The 20,215-nt window shown below is 33.6% G+C and overlaps 1 protein-coding gene across 3 annotated transcripts in view; it reads left to right on the plus strand.

The window, feature by feature from the left end:
* The window catches only part of CSMD3 (CUB and Sushi multiple domains 3), a 383,091-nt gene that overhangs the window by 277,859 nt on the left and 85,017 nt on the right, over nucleotides 1-20,215 (plus strand). For all 3 annotated transcript variants that reach the window (XM_054385441.1, XM_054385442.1, XM_054385443.1), the window contains 2 exons: nucleotides 1,862-2,056; nucleotides 9,380-9,496. In XM_054385441.1, coding sequence (XP_054241416.1) covers nucleotides 1,862-2,056; nucleotides 9,380-9,496 — 312 coding nt within the window. The remainder of the gene's footprint in view (nucleotides 1-1,861; nucleotides 2,057-9,379; nucleotides 9,497-20,215) is intronic.

The raw sequence follows: 20,215 nt of genomic DNA on the forward strand, positions 1-20,215 counted from the left end.
AGAAAATTTGTGCTGTGACAGATCATGTCGTTTCTTTTTGATTTATGCACCAGACATAATAGACTGTTTTATCTTCTTCTTTTTTTTTTTTTTTTTTAGCTTCTCATGTGATACTAATCTTTATCCAAGGATCTGCTAGAATTATGAAACATGAATTTCTTATCATAAACTATAAGCTCAAGAATACTGATCTCACAGTATCAGCTGTGTATCAGTACAAATATATGTTTGTTGTCAAAATGTTCATAGCAATCTTAAATGATATTGTTTTGCTGTTTTGTTTATTTGTGTTGGTTTGTTAGGTGTTTTGTTTTGTTTATAATTTCAGAATTTGGACTTTAAAGGATTTTCAGTTTGCCTTAAGATCTGCCAGACTTCTCAAGTGACACCGTGGTTGGCTTATATAATTATTAATATCTGTGTGATATCTTACAGACTTTCTAGTGAATTGTATCTTTTAACTTTTGATTGTCTATCCTGATTTTTTAATGAGTGGAAGGAAAGTTTCAGCCTTTCTTTTTGTAAATTTGCATTGTATTTTGAATCCTCAGCAGTCAGAACAGGAGACAGGTGCAGTACAACCACACTACAACTACCTAAATATATATCACTATGAATATCAAATACTTGCTGTTAGTAATTAACTGTGATGTAGCTATTACTTGTTTTTGTACTGTTTCTCAAATCAGAAGCATGCTCTGCAGATTAGACATGGAAATCCTAATAAATTATTAATCACATAAGGAGGTGCTCACATTCTTTTGGAAGATGTGAAGTTGAAATTTCAAAAGAAATATTCTGTGTTTCCATCTTCAAATGTAAATGTACTTTATGGTTTTGCACTATGAAAATAAGATCAAACCAACAAGCTACTTAATATGTTAGCTTGTCTCTGGTAGTGACTAATGGTTGATATGTAGCTAAAATATAGAAAAGTCAAATATATATTAATTTCTCCCTGTTTCCCTGTTATCCCTGTTAAATGGGTGCTGCAAGAATCTGATAAGGTGTCTTTGTATATGAAGCTCTTAAGTAGCTTTCCAGGAGTTTCAAAGCTTGTAGAGTGTTTTGGAAACTTCCTACCTGTAGCAGGAAGTTCCACAGTGCAAATGTGCCTGGTACAAAACCACTTCTTTTGATGCATTAGAAAGCCGCCACTAATCTTCCCTCTTCATCTCCACACCACCTTTAAATGATAAAGGAGAAATCCTGAACTTTCTGTCTTCTTGATTTGCAATTTTTTTCCCAAATGGTTACTACATTTTTGACCCCTCTGCATGATAATGTTATTAATTAGAAGTATCAAGTGGTTATTTTTGTGCACTGCGTTATGTCTTGGATGTTAAAAACAGTGGTATTCATATTATAGAAGGAAGACGGAAGCAAAGATAAGAGTATATGCATGTGTTTGAATTTATTTCAAGTTTTTGAAACATATACCTGTAAATAAATAAAAAATATATAAACAACCACAACAATAAGATAAATTCAAAGAATATTTAAATCCTTTGTCCTCCAGTTAGGGGACCAAAAAAACAAAATAAGGCAGCTGTATGAAAATATACCATATTAATTCATATATCATATTCACAGATATAGATATTTGTTTGGGGATTAGTAACTATATCACTGGTCACAGTGATCTGTGGAAAAAAGTTACTGTAATGGAGCTTATTATACAGCAATTTGTATAGTCTTTAAAATGAAGAGAGTATATTTAGTGTAGAATGGATCATAAAACCAAACAAAACTATATTATGTGTCTAGAGGGTGCCCAAAGGGGACCTTGACAGTATCAAGAAAATATATGCAATGTTTTAGCTACTATTCAAAATTATGTTTGCATTTGTTTCCTCTATAGCAAAACTTCGAGAGTCTTGTTTTGATCCTGGAAATATAATGAATGGAACAAGACTTGGAACGGATTATAAACTGGGGTCAACTGTCACATATTACTGCGATGCAGGTTATGTTCTTCAAGGATATTCTACGCTAACATGTATCATGGGAGATGATGGAAGACCTGGATGGAACAGAGCCCTGCCCAGTTGTCATGGTAAGAGAACTTTTTAATATATTATAATGATCTTATTCTTGTTTTGTTATATGGAAGAAACAGATACAAAATTAGAGAACACAGTTCCAGTCACCTTCTCTTTTAGGTCAAAGCCCTTTTCAGTTACAGGTTTTTAATTTTTTTTTTTAATGACATATTTAGTAACTCCAGATAAATATCGGTTCAAGTTTATAATAACTTTGGTTTAACAGCACTACAAATTACTATTATGAATAGAGGCTAATAATAATGTCATCCTCAATGTCGACTTATATTCTTGAATTAACACATTTATAGACGAGTATAGAGATATCTATGATATAAATCTACTTACATAGAACATTAAATATACTCAGGACAAATTTACTGTGTTTTAAAACAGTAAATTATTTTATATAAACAATAATACATTATTTACCTGAAATGGACCAAATATTTAGTTATTTAAACTTCTGTGCATGTGAGGAGCTTCACTTAGTTTAAGAATTACCTGACTTGATTTCTGTTACCATTGACTACTTCAAGTGTAGGCATTTTCCTATTTAGAGTTGAAACAAAGACTCAATTTTGATTTTACTGATTTCATGTTAATTCTTACCAGCAACTGTCACTTCATAAAACAAAAAAAACAACTTTTCACTTTAATAAGATTAATCACAAAAGCTTCTCCTGTGTATCCAACAGCATAATAACAAACAGCATAAAAATGTTAAGTTAAAATAAAATCTCTTCATTATCATGTTAATTTCAATTAATATTAATGATCAGGATATAAAAAAAAATCTGTGAAATGCATGTCTAATTTGAATATATTTAACTTAAATAGGATATGGATTTTCTTTGCTGTGTACTTAAATTTATCTTGCAAAGTAGACGGTGAACCAAGAGCAAAACAGAAAAAAAAAATTGCCAGCTATAAAGAATAGCCATTATTATAAGCATTTGAAGACCTTTAATACTTTCAATAGCCTCCAAAACCACCACAGGTTGAACATAGGCTATGTTCATTACAGGCTTCAGAGGCATAGCCTTATAGTTTTATAGGAAGAGTGAGGCATCTCAGAATGTGCCAAAGAAAAATGCTACAAATTAGCGTTCTCATTTTGGTCATATTTGGAGCTAAGTAAGGCATAGAAGAGGAAGGGAGAAGTTTCAGCACTACAGATGGCTCTCTTGGTTTTGAGAACATGCTTATACAACGTATAAAATTGTATTTGTAAGCCAAGTCAACCAACATAGAAAAGCTTTTTCTCTTCTAAGAAAATTTGTGTCAGAATCTTCACGTGCCCATGAAGAAAATGACCAGATAAATAAGATGAATAGCGTAAGGGTGAAAATGATAATGTAGTCCAAAGTCAGGCCCTATTAAGTAAAAAACTTTTTGTTGCAATAAATATGGATATTTTCACTGAATAGTAGAATCTCAGTAGAACAGCATCTCTATACTCACTCTGACTAATTTGACATAACTTAAGATGTAGTACTGAAAGATAAGTTTGAATGGTCCACACTTAGAGAAGACTTACAGGTTTCACTTGTTCTAAAGTCTAGCCTTTTAGATAACATTATGGGGGAAAAGCATTTCCAGTTCAGAATTAAAAAGAAAATGAAGACTATGGATACATTGTGTTGGAAGGACAACTATTTGGGATAGCTTTAAGCATCCTCTGAAAAAGTCTGGTACTTCAAACACCATAGGCAATTGACAGCAATCTTTTTTGAGGAACACATCATGAACTGGCTGATGAATTGTTCAGTTTGTCAAAAAACCTGCTTTCCTGGGAATGTACAAACCTGGTGCCTACAGACCCTGAAGGTCAATAATTGATGATTTTGGATAAAAGCTGAGCAAAAGCTTTAAGGATCATAGTGGATTAGTTTTCAAAAATATATTTAGTGTATAAAGCTCCTGGTTTTGCAATTTACCTTTATGCACCAAATATTTTTTATGACCTAGTCCTATGTGCATTAGGCAGGACTTGCATTTGGTTGAAATAATTATTAAATATGACATTGAGCCTCTCTAATAAGTGTGGAAGTGAACCAAATCATTGGCTTCATTCTTTTTTTGAACACATGCAAAGTTTCTGCAGACTAATATGCTATATTATTTGGCATTTCATGGTGGATGTTAAGAACAGGATGTAATTGAAGCACACAGATGCAATATTACTATGACAGAAATTATGATTAATGATTACTCTTTGCTTCACCAAGTATAGTTAATATTAAATTTTTGGTAGCAAAGAATATCCAAAAGTCCTATAGTGGAAAATCATGTTTAGACTGAGAGTCAAAACGTTGTTCATAGCAGAAGAAACAATTTATTGATAACTCAAAAATATTGTTACATTTTGTTACAGTCTGTTGTTTTATCCTTCAAAAGATTTGAGTCCAGGCAACAAAATCTCTCCATATGAAAGATTTATCTAACAATCCCAAATATTGTAATGAATTGCCAATGACTAATTCACTTTTATTTTTTTTTAAAGGAAATCATCACTATTCAGAATATTCCTATGTAATGTTGCCTTTTGTTTAAAAGGAAATTAAAGGTGATAAAAACATAGAATCATAGAAGGATTTAGGTTGGAAGGGACCTTAAAGATCACCTAGTTCCAAACCCTATGCCGTGGTCAGGGACACCTTCCAATGGATCAGGTTGCTCATTTGTACAGACTGTAATTGTGACTTTTCTCATATTTTGCCTTTTAACAGGCACTGCCACGTTTCCACAACCTCTTTGGGTAGACAAAGAATTCAACTTCATGACGTTTACACTATAAAACAAGAAGACAAGACTGATGCTTATATTTTAAAACTACTCCATAGTTCCCTTAAATCTTTATTTATAAAATGTGTAAAACCAGTATTGGTTAAAAAAAAATATATTAAAAAAAAGTAAAATAAAAGAAGCCATAGGTCCCTGGAGTGACTGTGTTTATCATGCTGTGCAACGTCACCAGTTACTCTGTTAAATGCATACATTTGTATTTCACGTTTTGGAGAAAGAAATGACATGAGAGGTAAAATGAAGTGTGTGCACAGAGAAAATTTATCCTTTAACAAAAAATATATTAATTATGAGAGAGTGCAGTATAACATGCATGTAGTTTAAAGTGTTAATAATTATTTTATGTATGGAAAAGTATTAAGCCATTATAAGCAATAAACTGATGTGATATTTCTGTTTAAAAAAAAGAAAAAAGAGGAAATTTAAGGCTCAAAACCCAAACAGTGACAAGTTACAAAATTAAGGCTGTCATGCAGGTGAGGGTGTGTTTGGAAATTCTTCTTATTTTATGTACTTCAAGGGCATCAGTTGTTTTGTTTTGATCCAGTGATGATAAAAAGGTGAGTAAATTTGAAGTCACAGGATGAAGGGCCACTGTTTAATCTATTTCAAGGTTTGAAAACGTGTAATGAAAGAGACAGTTGCAGAAGGCACTGAGCATTCTTGCAGCTAACGAAGCCGAATGTTATTGTGAATCAGACTGTATTTTTTATAATTCCAAAGTAATGTTCATCTAACCACTTAAGCAGCATGCTCTACTTAAAGTTGGCATATGTTGGCTACTTAAAAAGCATTTATCATTTACTTTTTGCTCACAATAACCTGTTTTATAGAATCACACAGGCCACAAACTCAGCACTTCCAAGGCAGAATTTAAATCAATTAGGAACGTGTTTCAAATATGTGAAATATTACTCAGATGGTATGTACTATGAAAATTTAGTTCTTATTAACTAGATTTGAAAAGGCATTTGAAGGATATTTGGAGAAAATAAGGATTTTATTTTATTGTGACTGAAATACCTCCTCAATATGAGATTTTTGTTCCAAAGCTACCCACTGCCCATATTTTACAAACATATGCCCGTTGTTGTACCATTTTGAACATTCCTCCCAAAGCAGTTTGTGGAGAAAGATTGTTTTCTTTAAAGGTCACGAAAGGGGATTCAAAGAGCTTGTTAGGATGGTATATTTTCCCATTTGCATCCAGACTGCATGAACAGGATTTACTGTGCTTGCATGCTCAGCAGAGCATGACTTAGAGCTGCAACGTAGGACATACCAGATAAAGTGAGATACTGAATAAACTCTGGGGAAGCAATGCCACTTGAGATTAAAGCATACAACAAACACTATTTTGGAACAACTGTAGGGTTATTTTTTGTGTGTATGTGTAAAAATTTAGCTCTTGGAAGATTCCTGAGAAAGTAAAAGAGTAGGTATCTTGGTCCCAGTATACCTTAAACTACAATCCTCACACCACACTCATTTTTCTATATGAACACACTTACTCCTCCTCCGTGGAAAGCAGACCATTGTACACCAAAATTATCAAGTAAAAAAACAAAAAGAGAAAAGTTAACATTCAGCTACTGCATTTTTCATAATTAAGTAGAGACTTGATTATCAGTATATATTTCTTGGAGATTCTGGGATTATTTTTCCTACGACAGACCACTGACTGTTTAGTGTAGAATACATAAGTGCTTTTGAGAATAGGGAACAAAAATAAAATCTTTCCATGTGACTGCAGATAGCATGTATTTTGCTGAAAACCCCACAGTTTTTGGCAAATGTGATTAAGCTAAATCTCAACTTTTTCTACAGTTGTTCTCTTAATATCAGAGAAATTTTGAAAATGCTATTGGAATGATTTATAAAGGTTAATAATTCTAGAAAGTTCAGAAAACAAAAATAAATACAGCCACATGCATATACCCACACCAAGTATTACTTTGAGTGTCTGACCTTTTGCATATACATTTGGAATTCATTATATGGTTTTACAATATCCATTGAATAATAAATGATGTGTGCAATTATTCTAAGCTTTCATTTAAGAAGTACTCATGTAATATAATGGTAAATAAAGCATCAGAAATGAAGAATAGCAGTTAATTACAATGACCTCATTAAAATCGACTGCCAGAGAATCCAAATTTCCAAGGTATTTAAGGGATTAGTTAAATAGACTGCACCATAAAACCAGGTACTTCATCTTCTGTTGAACTAAATCTGCTGCCAATTTTTTAAAAGCATAGTTTAGTGAAGGGTATGTTAGAAAGAAGGAGAAATAGTTTAAGCTACATAAACTTTGATATTTTTTCTTTTTAGCTTTACTTTTGCAACTCCCCAGGGTTGCAAAGGCCCAAGCTGGCTGGGCCTTGTGCTTCTCTCTGCTGACTCTCAGCCCATCTCAGCCTCTTCCCCTCCCTCCTCAAGGCACAGTGGTGGTAGCATGAAGCACCTGAAGGTGCAGGTTTGCAGCACGCAGCTCTGGGTCCCCTAATCTAACCCCCTCCTGCTGCCTGAAGGGAGCATTGGTCACTTCGAAGGATTTTTTTTTCCCTAAGTTTCGCTCTAAGCTAAGAGAAAATCACCGCTGGTTCCATTTGAACAAGAAAAACCTTCTCTGGAAGGTTCTGATACAGGTTGAACTGAGGGAATTATTTTGTCCAATTTTTGTACTCCTCAGACACCCAAAATTCAACCTCTCTCACCACAACCGCTCCCAGTCCAAGCTCAATGTTAAATATAGAAACCTGGGAAAAGGAGAAATTAAGATTTGTAGATTCATAGAATAGTTTACTTTGGAAGGGACCTTAAAGATCATCTAGATCCAAACCCTCTGCCATGGGAAGTGACACCTTCCACTAGACCGGATTTCTCAAGGTGTCATCCAACCTTGCCTTGAACATCTCCAGGAAGGGTCATTCATGACATCCCTAGGCAAACTGTTCCAGTGTCTCACTATCCTCAGTGTAAAGAATTGCTTCCTAATACCTAACCTAAATCTACCCTTTTCAAGATTCAATCCATTGTCTCTTGTCCAATCACTACAAGCCTGTGTAAAAACTCCCTTCCTGGCTTTCTTATAGGCCCCCTGGAAGGCCACCATACGGTCTCCCTGGAGCCTTCTCTTCTCCAGGCTGAACAGACCCGAATCTCTCAGCCAGTCCCCACAGGGGAGGTGCTCCAGTCCTCCTCTTGGCTGTCCTCTGGACCCACTCCAGCAGTTCAATGTTGAGGTTGGGTTCGGTGCTGGTCATGGCATGAGCAGCTCTGTCAGATACAGGTATGGGGCGAAAGATGTGGTTCCCTGGGTGGCTGCAATCCCTCTGAGCAAGAGCAGGCACGCTGCAGGGTCTGACCCCTCAACAGCAGCCTCAACAGGAGGTGGAGGAAAGCCCCTCTTTGGTTCGCTCTTTCTCCACCCAACCACATGCCTTTGACTAGAGAGCTTTGCTGAGCTCATATTTCCAGAATATTCTGTTCATTCCACCATCTTGGAGAGGGACTTTTGACAGGGAAGTGACAGGTTGAGGCTTGACAGCTTCAAACTGAAGATCATATGATAAAAGCCTGATTATTTTTTTTTTTGGTGTGTAAACATTGTGTAGTATTTCTTTTAGAAATAAATATTTAACAGAGGCAACAAATTTGTTAAATAGTCATCAAGATTAAACTCAGTAAAAATGTTTTATAGTCCAAAGCTAGAAGAATTATTTTAAACAGATACCATAATCTTGACAATAGATTAAATTACTCAGTTGTAAAGTATGTATTAGAAGCAGGTAGCAGACATAGGAAATCATTAACACTTTGGACTGTTTCATATAAATGATGAAGAAAAATAAGAAAAAACCACCATTTCTTGCTTGACAATTTTGAATAATGCCAAATGTTTACTTATATTGTTAACCTTATAAAAATGAATTGTTGTAGTAAATAGCATTCTTATTTATCTGCCATTTTATCAAGTGTTATAGCTGTTAATGGTAGAATAAACATGCTGATGAAGTGTTTGCTCAGAACTTCCTATATATAGTATTATAAATAATTGAGAAATAAATGTTTATTCAAGGAATCCTGACTTTCTTATTTCAGTTGTAATATATGTTGTTTTGAATTATGAATCTATTGGCATGAGCAAGAATTTACTAGTGTAGAGAAGGGCTGCATAATCTATGGGTTTATCAGAGGACAAAGCATCATAGAAATGAATAATCGTCTTGTATGCTGTGAATTATAGCTTACTGTGTATAAAGCACATTATTATTTTATTAAAATGGTTCATAAATGGCAAACAAAAGCAATAACTGATCTAGAAAACTTCAGAGTCCAATTAATTCTCCTTTAGTATATGAGAAAGTTGTGCAAACTCAGTACTTCACAGGTTACACAGATTTAATCCAGTCTAGAGGTGTAATAAAATTTACTTTAGAAACATATATCAACACATAACAAATCACTTTTTTCTGTTTCTTCTTAGATTATATTCTTAAAAACTCATTATATTTACTTTTTAGCACCCTGTGGAAGTCGGTCAACTGGCTCTGAAGGCACTGTATTATCACCAAACTACCCCAAGAACTACAGTGTTGGTCACAACTGCGTTTATTCTATCACTGTTCCTAAGGAATTTGGTAAGTAGATCTGATCTCTTTCATATATTTTTGTTGCCTGGATACTTTCAAAAATTCTGGCTGACTTGTATGATTGCTTTTTAATTAAAATAATAGTTGTTTTAACTGATATTTTGTTTATAATTTTTTATCATTTTTATAGTGCACTGTTTGCTCAAAATGCTTGTATTTACCATTATCTTTCAAAAGTACTGTTGCTCATTTATTTTTGTCTCATGGTGACAATCAATGTGTAATTTAGCATACTGCTGTGATGCTAGCCAAATATATTTGTGGTACCAGTTAAAGTTTCTTTCCACCCAAGATCACATGCCTAGTTTCTCAAAACTGTAGCATAGCTTCAGTAATTCCATGTAGGCAGGGAAAGAAACATCTCTCTTAAATGTTGACTGATATTGCTATCTTAGTCCTTGGCTTCTCTACATCATGAGGCAATAGTATAATCCTTCCTAATGAATGAAATTAGAGCAGCAGCATTTTGGTTTTTGTAGATTCTCAGTTCTTCTATCAAAACTCCACACCCATCTGAACTTTTGTTCTGATGACTAGATGAATGTTTTAAAGATGTTTTCTCTCCCACAAGAAGACATGACTTTTACAGTGTAGTTTTATTTCTTTGGGATTATGAATTAATTTATCTCACTTTATTAAACAATGCCTATGGTGACAGCTGACAGTTTGTTCACTTTGAATCCTTTGTAAACGGTATGCCGCATACTGAATATAATTCTTTAAATATTTGTGCCTCAGATTTATACTTGGATAAGTAAGATTTTATCCTGACCCGCTGCTCATGTTTCAGTTTGTCAGTTAGCAGGGCTGGGTATTCATTAACCTTCATGTTAATTCTGTAAACATTTTATCCAAACTGTCCTTAATATTTGAACTGCTGTGTATCCATCTGCTGTACTCATGATGACTGAATATTTTTAATATTCAATTAATTTGATCTTATGTACAGGTGGAGGTGTATAGAGGTGCATAGAATACTACAAAATAGATTTTTAAAAGTATCATTTCCTACACCAGGGGAATCTCTACTTATTCATCTAGAATATTCATCTAGAATTGTACACATTTGCGGAAGTCTTGATTTATTTCTAGCTTTTACAAGCACATGCTTTTGATCTAGCTAATTTGTTTTAGAGAAACTAGAAGATTATATCCTCCCGTTTCCATCAGGTCTGATACTTTATGATACATCTGTCAACATGTAAAGAGTTAAAATTACTACAATAAAAGATTTAAAATATTAAGGCTCTGTACTTTGTATCTTTGAAATTGTGGATGAAAATGTAATTTTGTGATTTCTGGAAATAAAGATGGAATTCCCCCAAAGAAGACATGAATGTGGGGAAAAGTCCTATGTTATTCATACTGATTTTCTTTGCACACTAATCCTAAGAGCAGTCTAATCCTTTCACAGTGCCTACTAAAAAAAAATGCTGATACAAAGAAGGAAAATCATGGTTTAAATAGACTGAAGCCTGGCATACAAGAATTCAATGATGTATTGAGGATATGATTATGATAGAATATCAGTAATTTCTCTTGAGCTACCTGTGAAATATATCATGGAAATGCTTAACACACTTCTGTGAATATAAACAATATAAATATTTATGTGTTGAAAGATTAGAAAATATACCTGGCAGTAGCCAATGAAAAATAAGGATGACATGACACTTTGAGCAGGCCAAAAATTATTTCCTTTTAGCTTCCTTTTTTCAATGACACTCCTACACCTAGAGAAAGTATATAAATCTTTGTTTGAATTATAAATTCATATATGTTTTTGATAACTTATTAATTTTTTTTTCCTGACTCACACTTCTTCTCTCATCTGTCATTACTAAAATGTTTCCAGGAACAACCATTAAGAAAGTCAAAGTATATTTGACAAAGAATTTAACCTATGTTTTTTACACTCCAGATAATTTTTTTGTCTTGGTCTGAAGTTTTAAATATTTGTGTAAAGATTGTGTTTTAGCTGACAGCTTTCTTCTCTGTCTCTTCACAATATGTTCCAGTACAGTTGCACAGAAGGATAGCAATCCATTTTTAATACTGAGCTCCATAAGATCAATTTTAGGAAATTGTTACATGTAAGTTTTGTGTTTGGTCCTGATAGAAGATAATGCATTAAGAAACGTGCTTGATATTGATTGTGTAGGGATCACTCTCTGGCAAGATGGTGCCCCAAAAATGCTGGCCTTTGTGGATGAAGACACCAGTTTTCATCTTGAATCCACTTGTTAATTTGCATCATGACATACAGATTTCTCAAAGATTTCTCACAACAACAGAGTCAAAGCAAACCTTCTGAAGAATGAAGGGGTACTCCAGCAGTCCTCCTGACATAAGATTTTCCTTTAAAACCTTCCTTCCTTTCTTCAAAACTTTTCCATCCTGCCTTCAGATTTCACTGTTGGAAATAACGTTTTGGTATTTGCTGAATGGAACTGTTTTGGTATGCAATACAGTACATGAGACCTTTTAACAGATTACAGTTTTAACAAAAGTAAAACCAGGTTGATACAGAAAAAAAAAAAAACCTACCAATAATGGAATAGTATATTCAGGGTGTAGAGGGGAACTCATTGTCCTTGATTAGTTTTTGATGGAGGAAAAAAAAAGAAAAACTATTTCATGTGCAGATTTTCAGGGTCTCAAGTCCAAAATTCTGTGGAAAGGTCATTGAAACATGGACTTTTTTCAGTGTTTTATTATTCTGTCATGCAGAATCACAGTTGCAATACTTCATACCATGACAGTTTTAAGTTAGAAGATAAGTGATTCACAAAGGCACACAGTATGCCACAGGCAAAAACTCTTGTAAACATGGAAGACTCATCTTTTTTGACACTCTCCCACTGATATTTTCAAATGGTGTAATGATCATTAATCGTTCAGCTCTGAAATCCAGCAGTAGCTACAATTAAGATAGAGAAGTAGATTTTGTTTCATTTTCCTAATGCCCTTGAATTAATTTGCATGCCATATTCTGCATCACAATGCTGTCTATACTTCTGGTTAAATTGATATTTTTAGCAGTAAAATACATTTTATATGAACTTACCTCAGTGAACAACTTTCCTTTCTATTAGAGCAAATAGATTGAGCATAGACAGTAAGGTATGTAAGTGTGGTTTATGAACCGTGATATCAGAAAGTTAAGTACTGATTCTCAGTACAAAAATATGAAATTCAAATCACAGCTTTTTTTTTTTTTTTTAAGAAGCTAAAACTCTTGTATATAATTGGGAAAATGTCTAGTTTCCATGGAGACTGTACATTTGTTTTACACTATACAGCAAACCACAATATTAAAAAAAAATGACAAGCTCTTTATTGATAAGCGTGACATTTGGGGATGAGATTTCTTAGAATTTTGGCAATGGAAGTAGGACTAGTTTGCTTACTATAAATAGGGAAATTAAAATTCATGTTTCTTTTCAATTCTTGGATAACTGGCATGTATTCACAGACACTAATTTATCATACAGTTATACCATTTTCAGCTTATCTTTGAGCCTTTTCTTGAATTTCCATGTTGTGAGATAGCCCCAAATTATTGTGAATAAGCATCGGAGAGAAGAAACAAATAAAATGAAACAGCAGAGCTTTGGAATGAATAGTAATAGTAATAATAGCAACAGGAACACTACTACTACTATTACTGCTACTACTAGCACTACTACTACTACTACCACAAATAATAATATCATTCATATTATTATATCTGGGTGTATTTAAAGGTTGTTTGGATGTGGTGCTTGGGAATACGATTTAGGGGTGAACCTTGTAGAGTTCTAGGTTGGACTTGGGGATCCTGAGAGTCTTTTCCAACCTGAATGATTCTGTGATATCCTTCAAAGAATAGGGGGTTTTGGAGATACTGGAAGATACTCACACAACTTTTATTCTGCTAGTGAAAGGACACATCAAGCAATATTGTCAATGTGTTAAACAGCTTACCGCATACAGAATTCTTAGCTTAAAAGCAGTGTCACATTAGAGTTATTTCAGTGGTTTGATTTGTTTTCAAACTCCATTAACATTTGGAAAAAAAACCCCAACCAAACAAACAAACAAAAAAAAAAAAAAACAACAAAAAAAATAAGGAAAGGACAGATCATAAGTCCTGAATGACAACATCTAGAGGGAATACGAACCAAATGGTATTATGATAATACTTAGCTGCATTAAACTAAAGCATTTGATTTTAATAACTTGAATCCATCATTACTGTTGTGTACATCTTTCTTTTAAGAAGTATGACAGACATGTATGGACTGGCATTTTTAAAATATGGAGGATTTAACTCTCCATCTTAAATTAAAATGGGTGAAAAATGATTCACTGAATATCTTGATTTAATATTTTTAACTATGAAGTAGTTATTAAATTTGCAATACTCACGCTGAATGGGAGGTAGACATGATGCAGGATTATCTGAAATATTAAAATGCTATTGGAAGCAAGAATCTTATTCCTATTCCTACTCTCAATTCAAGGTCAGTGGGACTGCATTGTCCAAACAATAATTCTTGTAGGCAAAATTAAGTGAAACCACAAAGACTGCTCCAAATGCTTGAGTGACCAGCTCAAGACATTGATTTCAGGAGACAAGCTTGTACCATGTATTTTTTAACAAGTCAGTTAGCTCACCTTTCCTTCCTCAACAGAATATGATTTCAAAATCACATGCTTTCTAAGAAAATGGACCATTTTTTACATCTCTATATTGATTTTTTTTCCCCATTTAATCAATAAGACTGTTTTTTTTCAGATAACATTTTCTGCTATTGCATATGTGTTTACAAGATTTGACATAAAGACAAGACACTTCATATGTAAGGTAAAAATATTTTTTAAATAATTTAATGAAATTCTAATTGAACATGACAACTAATTAGATGAGTATAGTATTTCAGTTTTCTGATTTATTTCCTCAGTGTTCTGAAGTAGAGAGGGAACATCATGCAGTACCAAGGATGTACTTAAAAATATTTATTATTAAAAATAGGAAGAACTATTTGTTGTATAAATAGAACAAATAGAAGATAGAAAGTTCACATCTCTTTTTCTTTTTTCTTGTCATTCTTTCAACTTTGTTTCCCCGTTATCATCTCTCAACACCATTCTATTTATGCAATATTTTCAAAGGATCTTGTGCTAGCATCTGAAAATATTAGACTGGTGTTTAGCAAATTCTTCAAACTGAGCTTTGAGAGCTTAGTATTACTGTAAGTCCTTTTCTTCAGTTTTCCTCAGTCAGCTAACAAAGATTCATTCAAAAGAACATAACCAGCACTGCTATCTGTGGGAGAATTGAACTGAGACATCATTGTGCAAACAGTGTCAAGCAGACACAGAAGTGGTTTTCATCCCAGAAACAAACCTAACTAAGGTCATATGAAATTAGACATACAACTGGCAGATTTTGGTTGGTTGGTTTGTAGAGTTTTTTTTAATGAGGTATTATTAGTAGTGAAAGGAAATATTTGCAGCAGTGGTGTAAATGCTCCTTTATGTTAATTTTACTAGTTGGTTTTGGTTTGATTCAGCTTTGGGTTGGGTATTATTATTATTATTATTATTATTATTATTATTATTATTGGGTTTTTTACTGTAACTATTATGTATTTTAGTCTTCAGAATATATAATAAGTATACCTTAAAATGTTACATAAATATTTTAAGAGTTTGGTATGAAATGCATTATAATGCAAAAATTTAGGTTACATATGTGAACTAGAAAATTATTTTCCCATTGATGTAAAAAATTATTTCTCTGAAGAATATTTGGCAAGATTTAAAAAGGTTGTGTCAAAGATCTTTAATTTGTGTTATAATTCAAGCACAGAGTCATAGGTTGAGTTGAATTTGCTGCTGATATTCAATACCATGCAGCTTCAAAACAAGTTTGCTGGCTGGAGCAAGTTATCACTGTTGAAGTTCAAATTGTAATGTGAAAGGCTTCATGTTCCAGCTGCTGTTGTTTCCAGTTTTGGCATGTTGGTCTTCTCCTCTGGGTGGGCTGCTGCATGCTTGGATTGGGGCAACCACTTTATTGCTGGTTTCTGCTGCTGCTTCTGCATTTTGTTGCATGTTTTCTGGATAATTCAGGAGGGGTTTTTTGTGTTACTTTCCCTTCTGTCTGTGTTAGGGGAGAGGGGCTTATGAGAGTAGTCTGTGTTAGCCCAAGACAACTACTTAATTCAGATATGGATAGGCTAGTAACAATATATTGTACGTAGAAGATACCTGGTAGATAGTGAATATGTTTTTTTATTGTAGTTTGAAGTATATATGAATTACTCTGCTACCTGCTCTCCATAGAATAGCTGGAGCTTTCAGTCTAAGGTTTTGGGAGAACGGAGGTGAGCTTTGCTTGTATAACTTTTTCTGGTTTGCTTTTCCAGTTGAAGGCAAAGCTTGTGTCATTCAGATGCTAACTATATAATTTAAAGCAGTATTAGGAGGTCATCGCTTTCCAGTTATCTACGAATCTCTAGGTATATGAGAGAAAGGACCTGGTGGGTTTTATACATGCAGACTCACAGATGGGGAGTATTTCATTCACAGGTTCAGTGCTTAATGAGCTTGCCAAGTGAGCAGATGCCAATAAAAAAGTAACCACCGGGGGACTTTTAAAGGAGTTCAAACTACTTAACACATTTTTGAGATGAAATTTGAAGATGCTTACTATTTTAGTTGCTTAATATGCTTTGAAGTCAATTTTCAATGCTGCTTTTAGATTCTTTCAACAAAAATGCTTAATTTTGGCTCAAATATTAATGGTGTTTTACAATATAATAATGACCAATTTAATACAAATAACTAGAGCTTAAGCTATTGAGTTTGGCAATAAATATATGGCAACAGTATGTCTGTCTTTTTCATAGTCTTATAACAAAGTGGAATGGTGTTAAGACCATATCTGTGGTCTTTGAAGAAATTAATGGCTTCGTAATAAGTATAATAATTTGACTATAATGTCAATGAATTGATAAAAGATTTCTTAAGAGTTTTTTCCTTTTTTTTTTCCTGAGTAGCACAACTCAAGCTGCTCCAAATATTTAATTACCTAACCTTGTTCACAGAAAAGGCTGTTATTTAAACAGCTGAAATTATCTGAGTTTCTGGTTCCAAATGACAGAGGACAGACTACATTACATTTGTCACTTAAATGCTTTCCAATACATGTTACTATCCTGAGGAAAAGATTAAGTGGTGGCAGATTTTCTAAACAACTCTGTTTTTTTATTAGATTTGCTTCTTAGGACAGGATTGAAGTACTTTAGCATCACAATGACAAAAGCTTGCATCACCATTGACTAGGTCCTTTGAACATAAAGTTGCATTAATAATAAAGGTATAATTTTTACTCTCAGTCTCTGAGTGAAATAACCTGCTTACTCACTCTTAAGTCTGACCAGCATGAGGTTGATTAAGTGGTGCAAAATTGCTTAATTCTGATCAGCAGACTTCCGACACTCAGGACTATCCAGCCTGTATGCGCCAACAAACATCCACACTATATAGGAGCACTTCTCTTTCCTCCTACTGGGACAAGGCCATGGTCTGCCTCAGAATTCACCTACCTATGTATGGAGCCAGGAAGAGAGCAGATAAGCTCCCTGGAGAGCTTGACTCTTCAAAGATTGGCCAGGCTGTGGAAGTTTACAGTTCTGTTCTTCAGACCAAGGAACAGATAGATTATTTTGTGATGGATAACAAAATACTCAAAGGGAAGTGGTTGCTTCAGTCTTTCCTGATGAGTCTTCTGAGTCTTCTAGAAACATTGATTTTGCTTATATGCCTACTTAAAATCCTAGACAACTAGGAGGGCTAATACTGCTTCTATCTAGAACAAGATACAACTTCTCTGATAGAGTATGCTTCTCAGAAATAAATGAGGCTTCAGTTTCACAGAATCACAGAATCAACCAGGTTGGAAAAGACCTCGGAGATCATCAAGTCCAATTTATTACCCAACACCACCTGACAGCTAAACTATGGCTCCAAGTACCTCATCCAATGTTTTTTTGAACACCTCCAGGAACAGTGATTTCACTACCTCCCTGCACAGCACATTCCACTGGCCAATTACTCTTTCTGTGAAGAACTTTCTCCTCGCCTCAAGCCTAAGGCTTTCTGGATAAAGAAAATCTAAAGCTCTATTCATCTAATCTAGTTCTTTAACTATGGATTATGGATTAACTATTAATTCAGGATTATGAAAAATGCAAATCACAGCAGCAACACAAACCAGTCAACTTCATCTAAGCAAATTATGTTCTACTAGGGTTATTGGTAGATTCAAATACTAAGTTCTGGATATAATTTTTCCTGGCTTCATAAAAGGAATCATTAATCTTCATTACTTAGCTGTCATAAAAATCATTAGGTTTCATTTAAATCACCTGAAAATTTTTGAAATTAAATGTATTTTCAGCAGTCAGTAGATACAGGCCATTCAGGCCATTCTTTTTTTTTTTTTTCTTTTTTTCTATCTCTTCTGCCATTTTCCCACCTCTGTAGCTGCAACTGAGGAATCTTCATGTCCCTGCTCCCTGAAACAGAACCTTCACTGGTTAGCAGTAAGAGGCAGAGAAAACTTGCCTGGGAATCCTTGAATGACCATTGTTAAGTTTCAGTCTTGAAGTATTCTGTGTGTGTTTCAGGAAGGAGTTTGCTAGGATCAGGCTGGAATCAAGGAAATTTAAAAAAATAAAAGAAAGTTTAAATTAAATCTTTTACTTATAAAGTTTTTTAGTATTAGGCTCTGCTCCTGTAGTTATAATCCATACATCTCACCTTTCCTCTTCATTATATTATTCTACATATAAACCATTCCTCTCTAAAGCAATCTTATCTGTATTGACTCAGATGTTTGTGTTTACCATTCTGTACCCAGATACAGTCTTCAGAAAGATTTGGGATTTCTCTCAGTGATTTCCATGTAATGACTCTTGTTTAGAAAACAAATTAAAAAGCGTTTGCAGTCCTCATTGAACTTTGTTTTGTGCCCCTTCCAATTGCAGTCCTGACTGCAGAAATGGGTGATTATTCCACACTACTAAAACAGAACCTCTGAGCACTCTGTATTATAGAAGAAAGGTTGGGGTTTTCAACTGTTTGTTGTTTGTATTTATTTATAGCAATTTCAAAAGAAATATTCTAGTTGAAATAGAATTGAATTGGTTGGTTGTTTTTTTGTTTGAGTTTTTTGGTGGGGTTTTTTGGGTTTTTTTTGGGGGGGGGGTTTGTTGTTTGTTTTTTTTGGTTTTTGTTTTTTTTTTTTTTTTTTACTATGTATAACTGAAAGATTTGGTATAATTGCAGCATAATGTTATGTCATAGTATCAGTTAGATTTTCTGTCTTATTTCTCTGGTGGTTTCTGTCATACTGTCCAAAACTAGATCTGAGAAGTCTTAGCTCATGCTGAGATTAACATTTTTATATTGTATCCAAAGACAGAAAATTTTCTTTTTAATTTCATGGGTGAAGAAGGTGTCTAAATTCTAGCACTTAATAACTTTGATGATAGTTTGAAAGATCAGACACTGAAATGAAATAGGAAATGCACTAGAAAATACAGACTAAAGGAGTGCTGTAATACTGAACCTGAAAAATGTAAGTTACCTATTTTGTTTACAAGTGAAAATTTTAGTGCTGAAATTTTGGATAATTGATGTATGTACTGAAACTTAGGGTAAAATCCTCATCTGAAAAAGAACTTATATTAATATATTGGCTGTAGATGAAGGCAATTTCCACTAGTCACTTGGGATTATAAACAATTTTCATTCACACCACTGATAAAAGCAGAACAACTAATATGCATTAAGTAATGGATTTCTACAGCTTTATCATATTATTTCAATGCATTATTATGACACTTATTAATTAAGATGAAGAAAATTATGGTAATTTCAAGAAGAAAGTAAAAAGCTCAATAATAACATTTTTATGTTTAAAATGCATTCTCTATCACCTCTCTGCTGATGTTCTTCTAAAAATAAAATGGCAAGCTTACAGTTATGCACAACTGGATTTCTCCCCAAACAAAATATTCTCATTTCGGTCTTGAAATATTTAACTTTGAAAAATTCCCTGAGTTCTGATTTCACATTTCAGCTACACACATAGGCAAACTGGCAACACATCTGTTGCCATGCTGGAAACAGATAAATGGTTATATTTACTTTGGGGACCATGTTGAAGTCCTGTTTCCCCTATTTACATCGATCAAATGGCTTGATAATTTTTTTTCTTTTTTTTTTCTTTTACAGATTTTACCTTTCGATAATTGATATGAAGGATTTTTTTTTTTTTTACGTTTCATAGTTTTATTCTACTGTTCTCCACTGAGAGTTGTTTTGGTTTTGCCTAGTAATGAAAAAAAAATATTAATTGTTCAAGTATTAATTTCATCCATATGATTCAGTAAGCTGAAGTGATAATTTGTTTCAGATGAATGAATTGATGAATCATCTGATTTAAAGAATAACATTTACTAGTAGGATAATAAAAGATAATTATTGTACTCAGAAAGCTGTTGTACTTCTAATTACTAACACTAAATTAGCTGATAGGTGATTGAAGAACCAAACAGCATTTTCGAAATTACTTTTCCATTAAATCTAGAATCCTTATTACTTGAATAATAAGATGCCTTAAATGATACCTAAAAGGTACCTAAATGT

This window comes from Indicator indicator, chromosome 12 (assembly GCF_027791375.1).
Source record: "Indicator indicator isolate 239-I01 chromosome 12, UM_Iind_1.1, whole genome shotgun sequence".
Classification (NCBI taxonomy): domain Eukaryota; kingdom Metazoa; phylum Chordata; class Aves; order Piciformes; family Indicatoridae; genus Indicator; species Indicator indicator.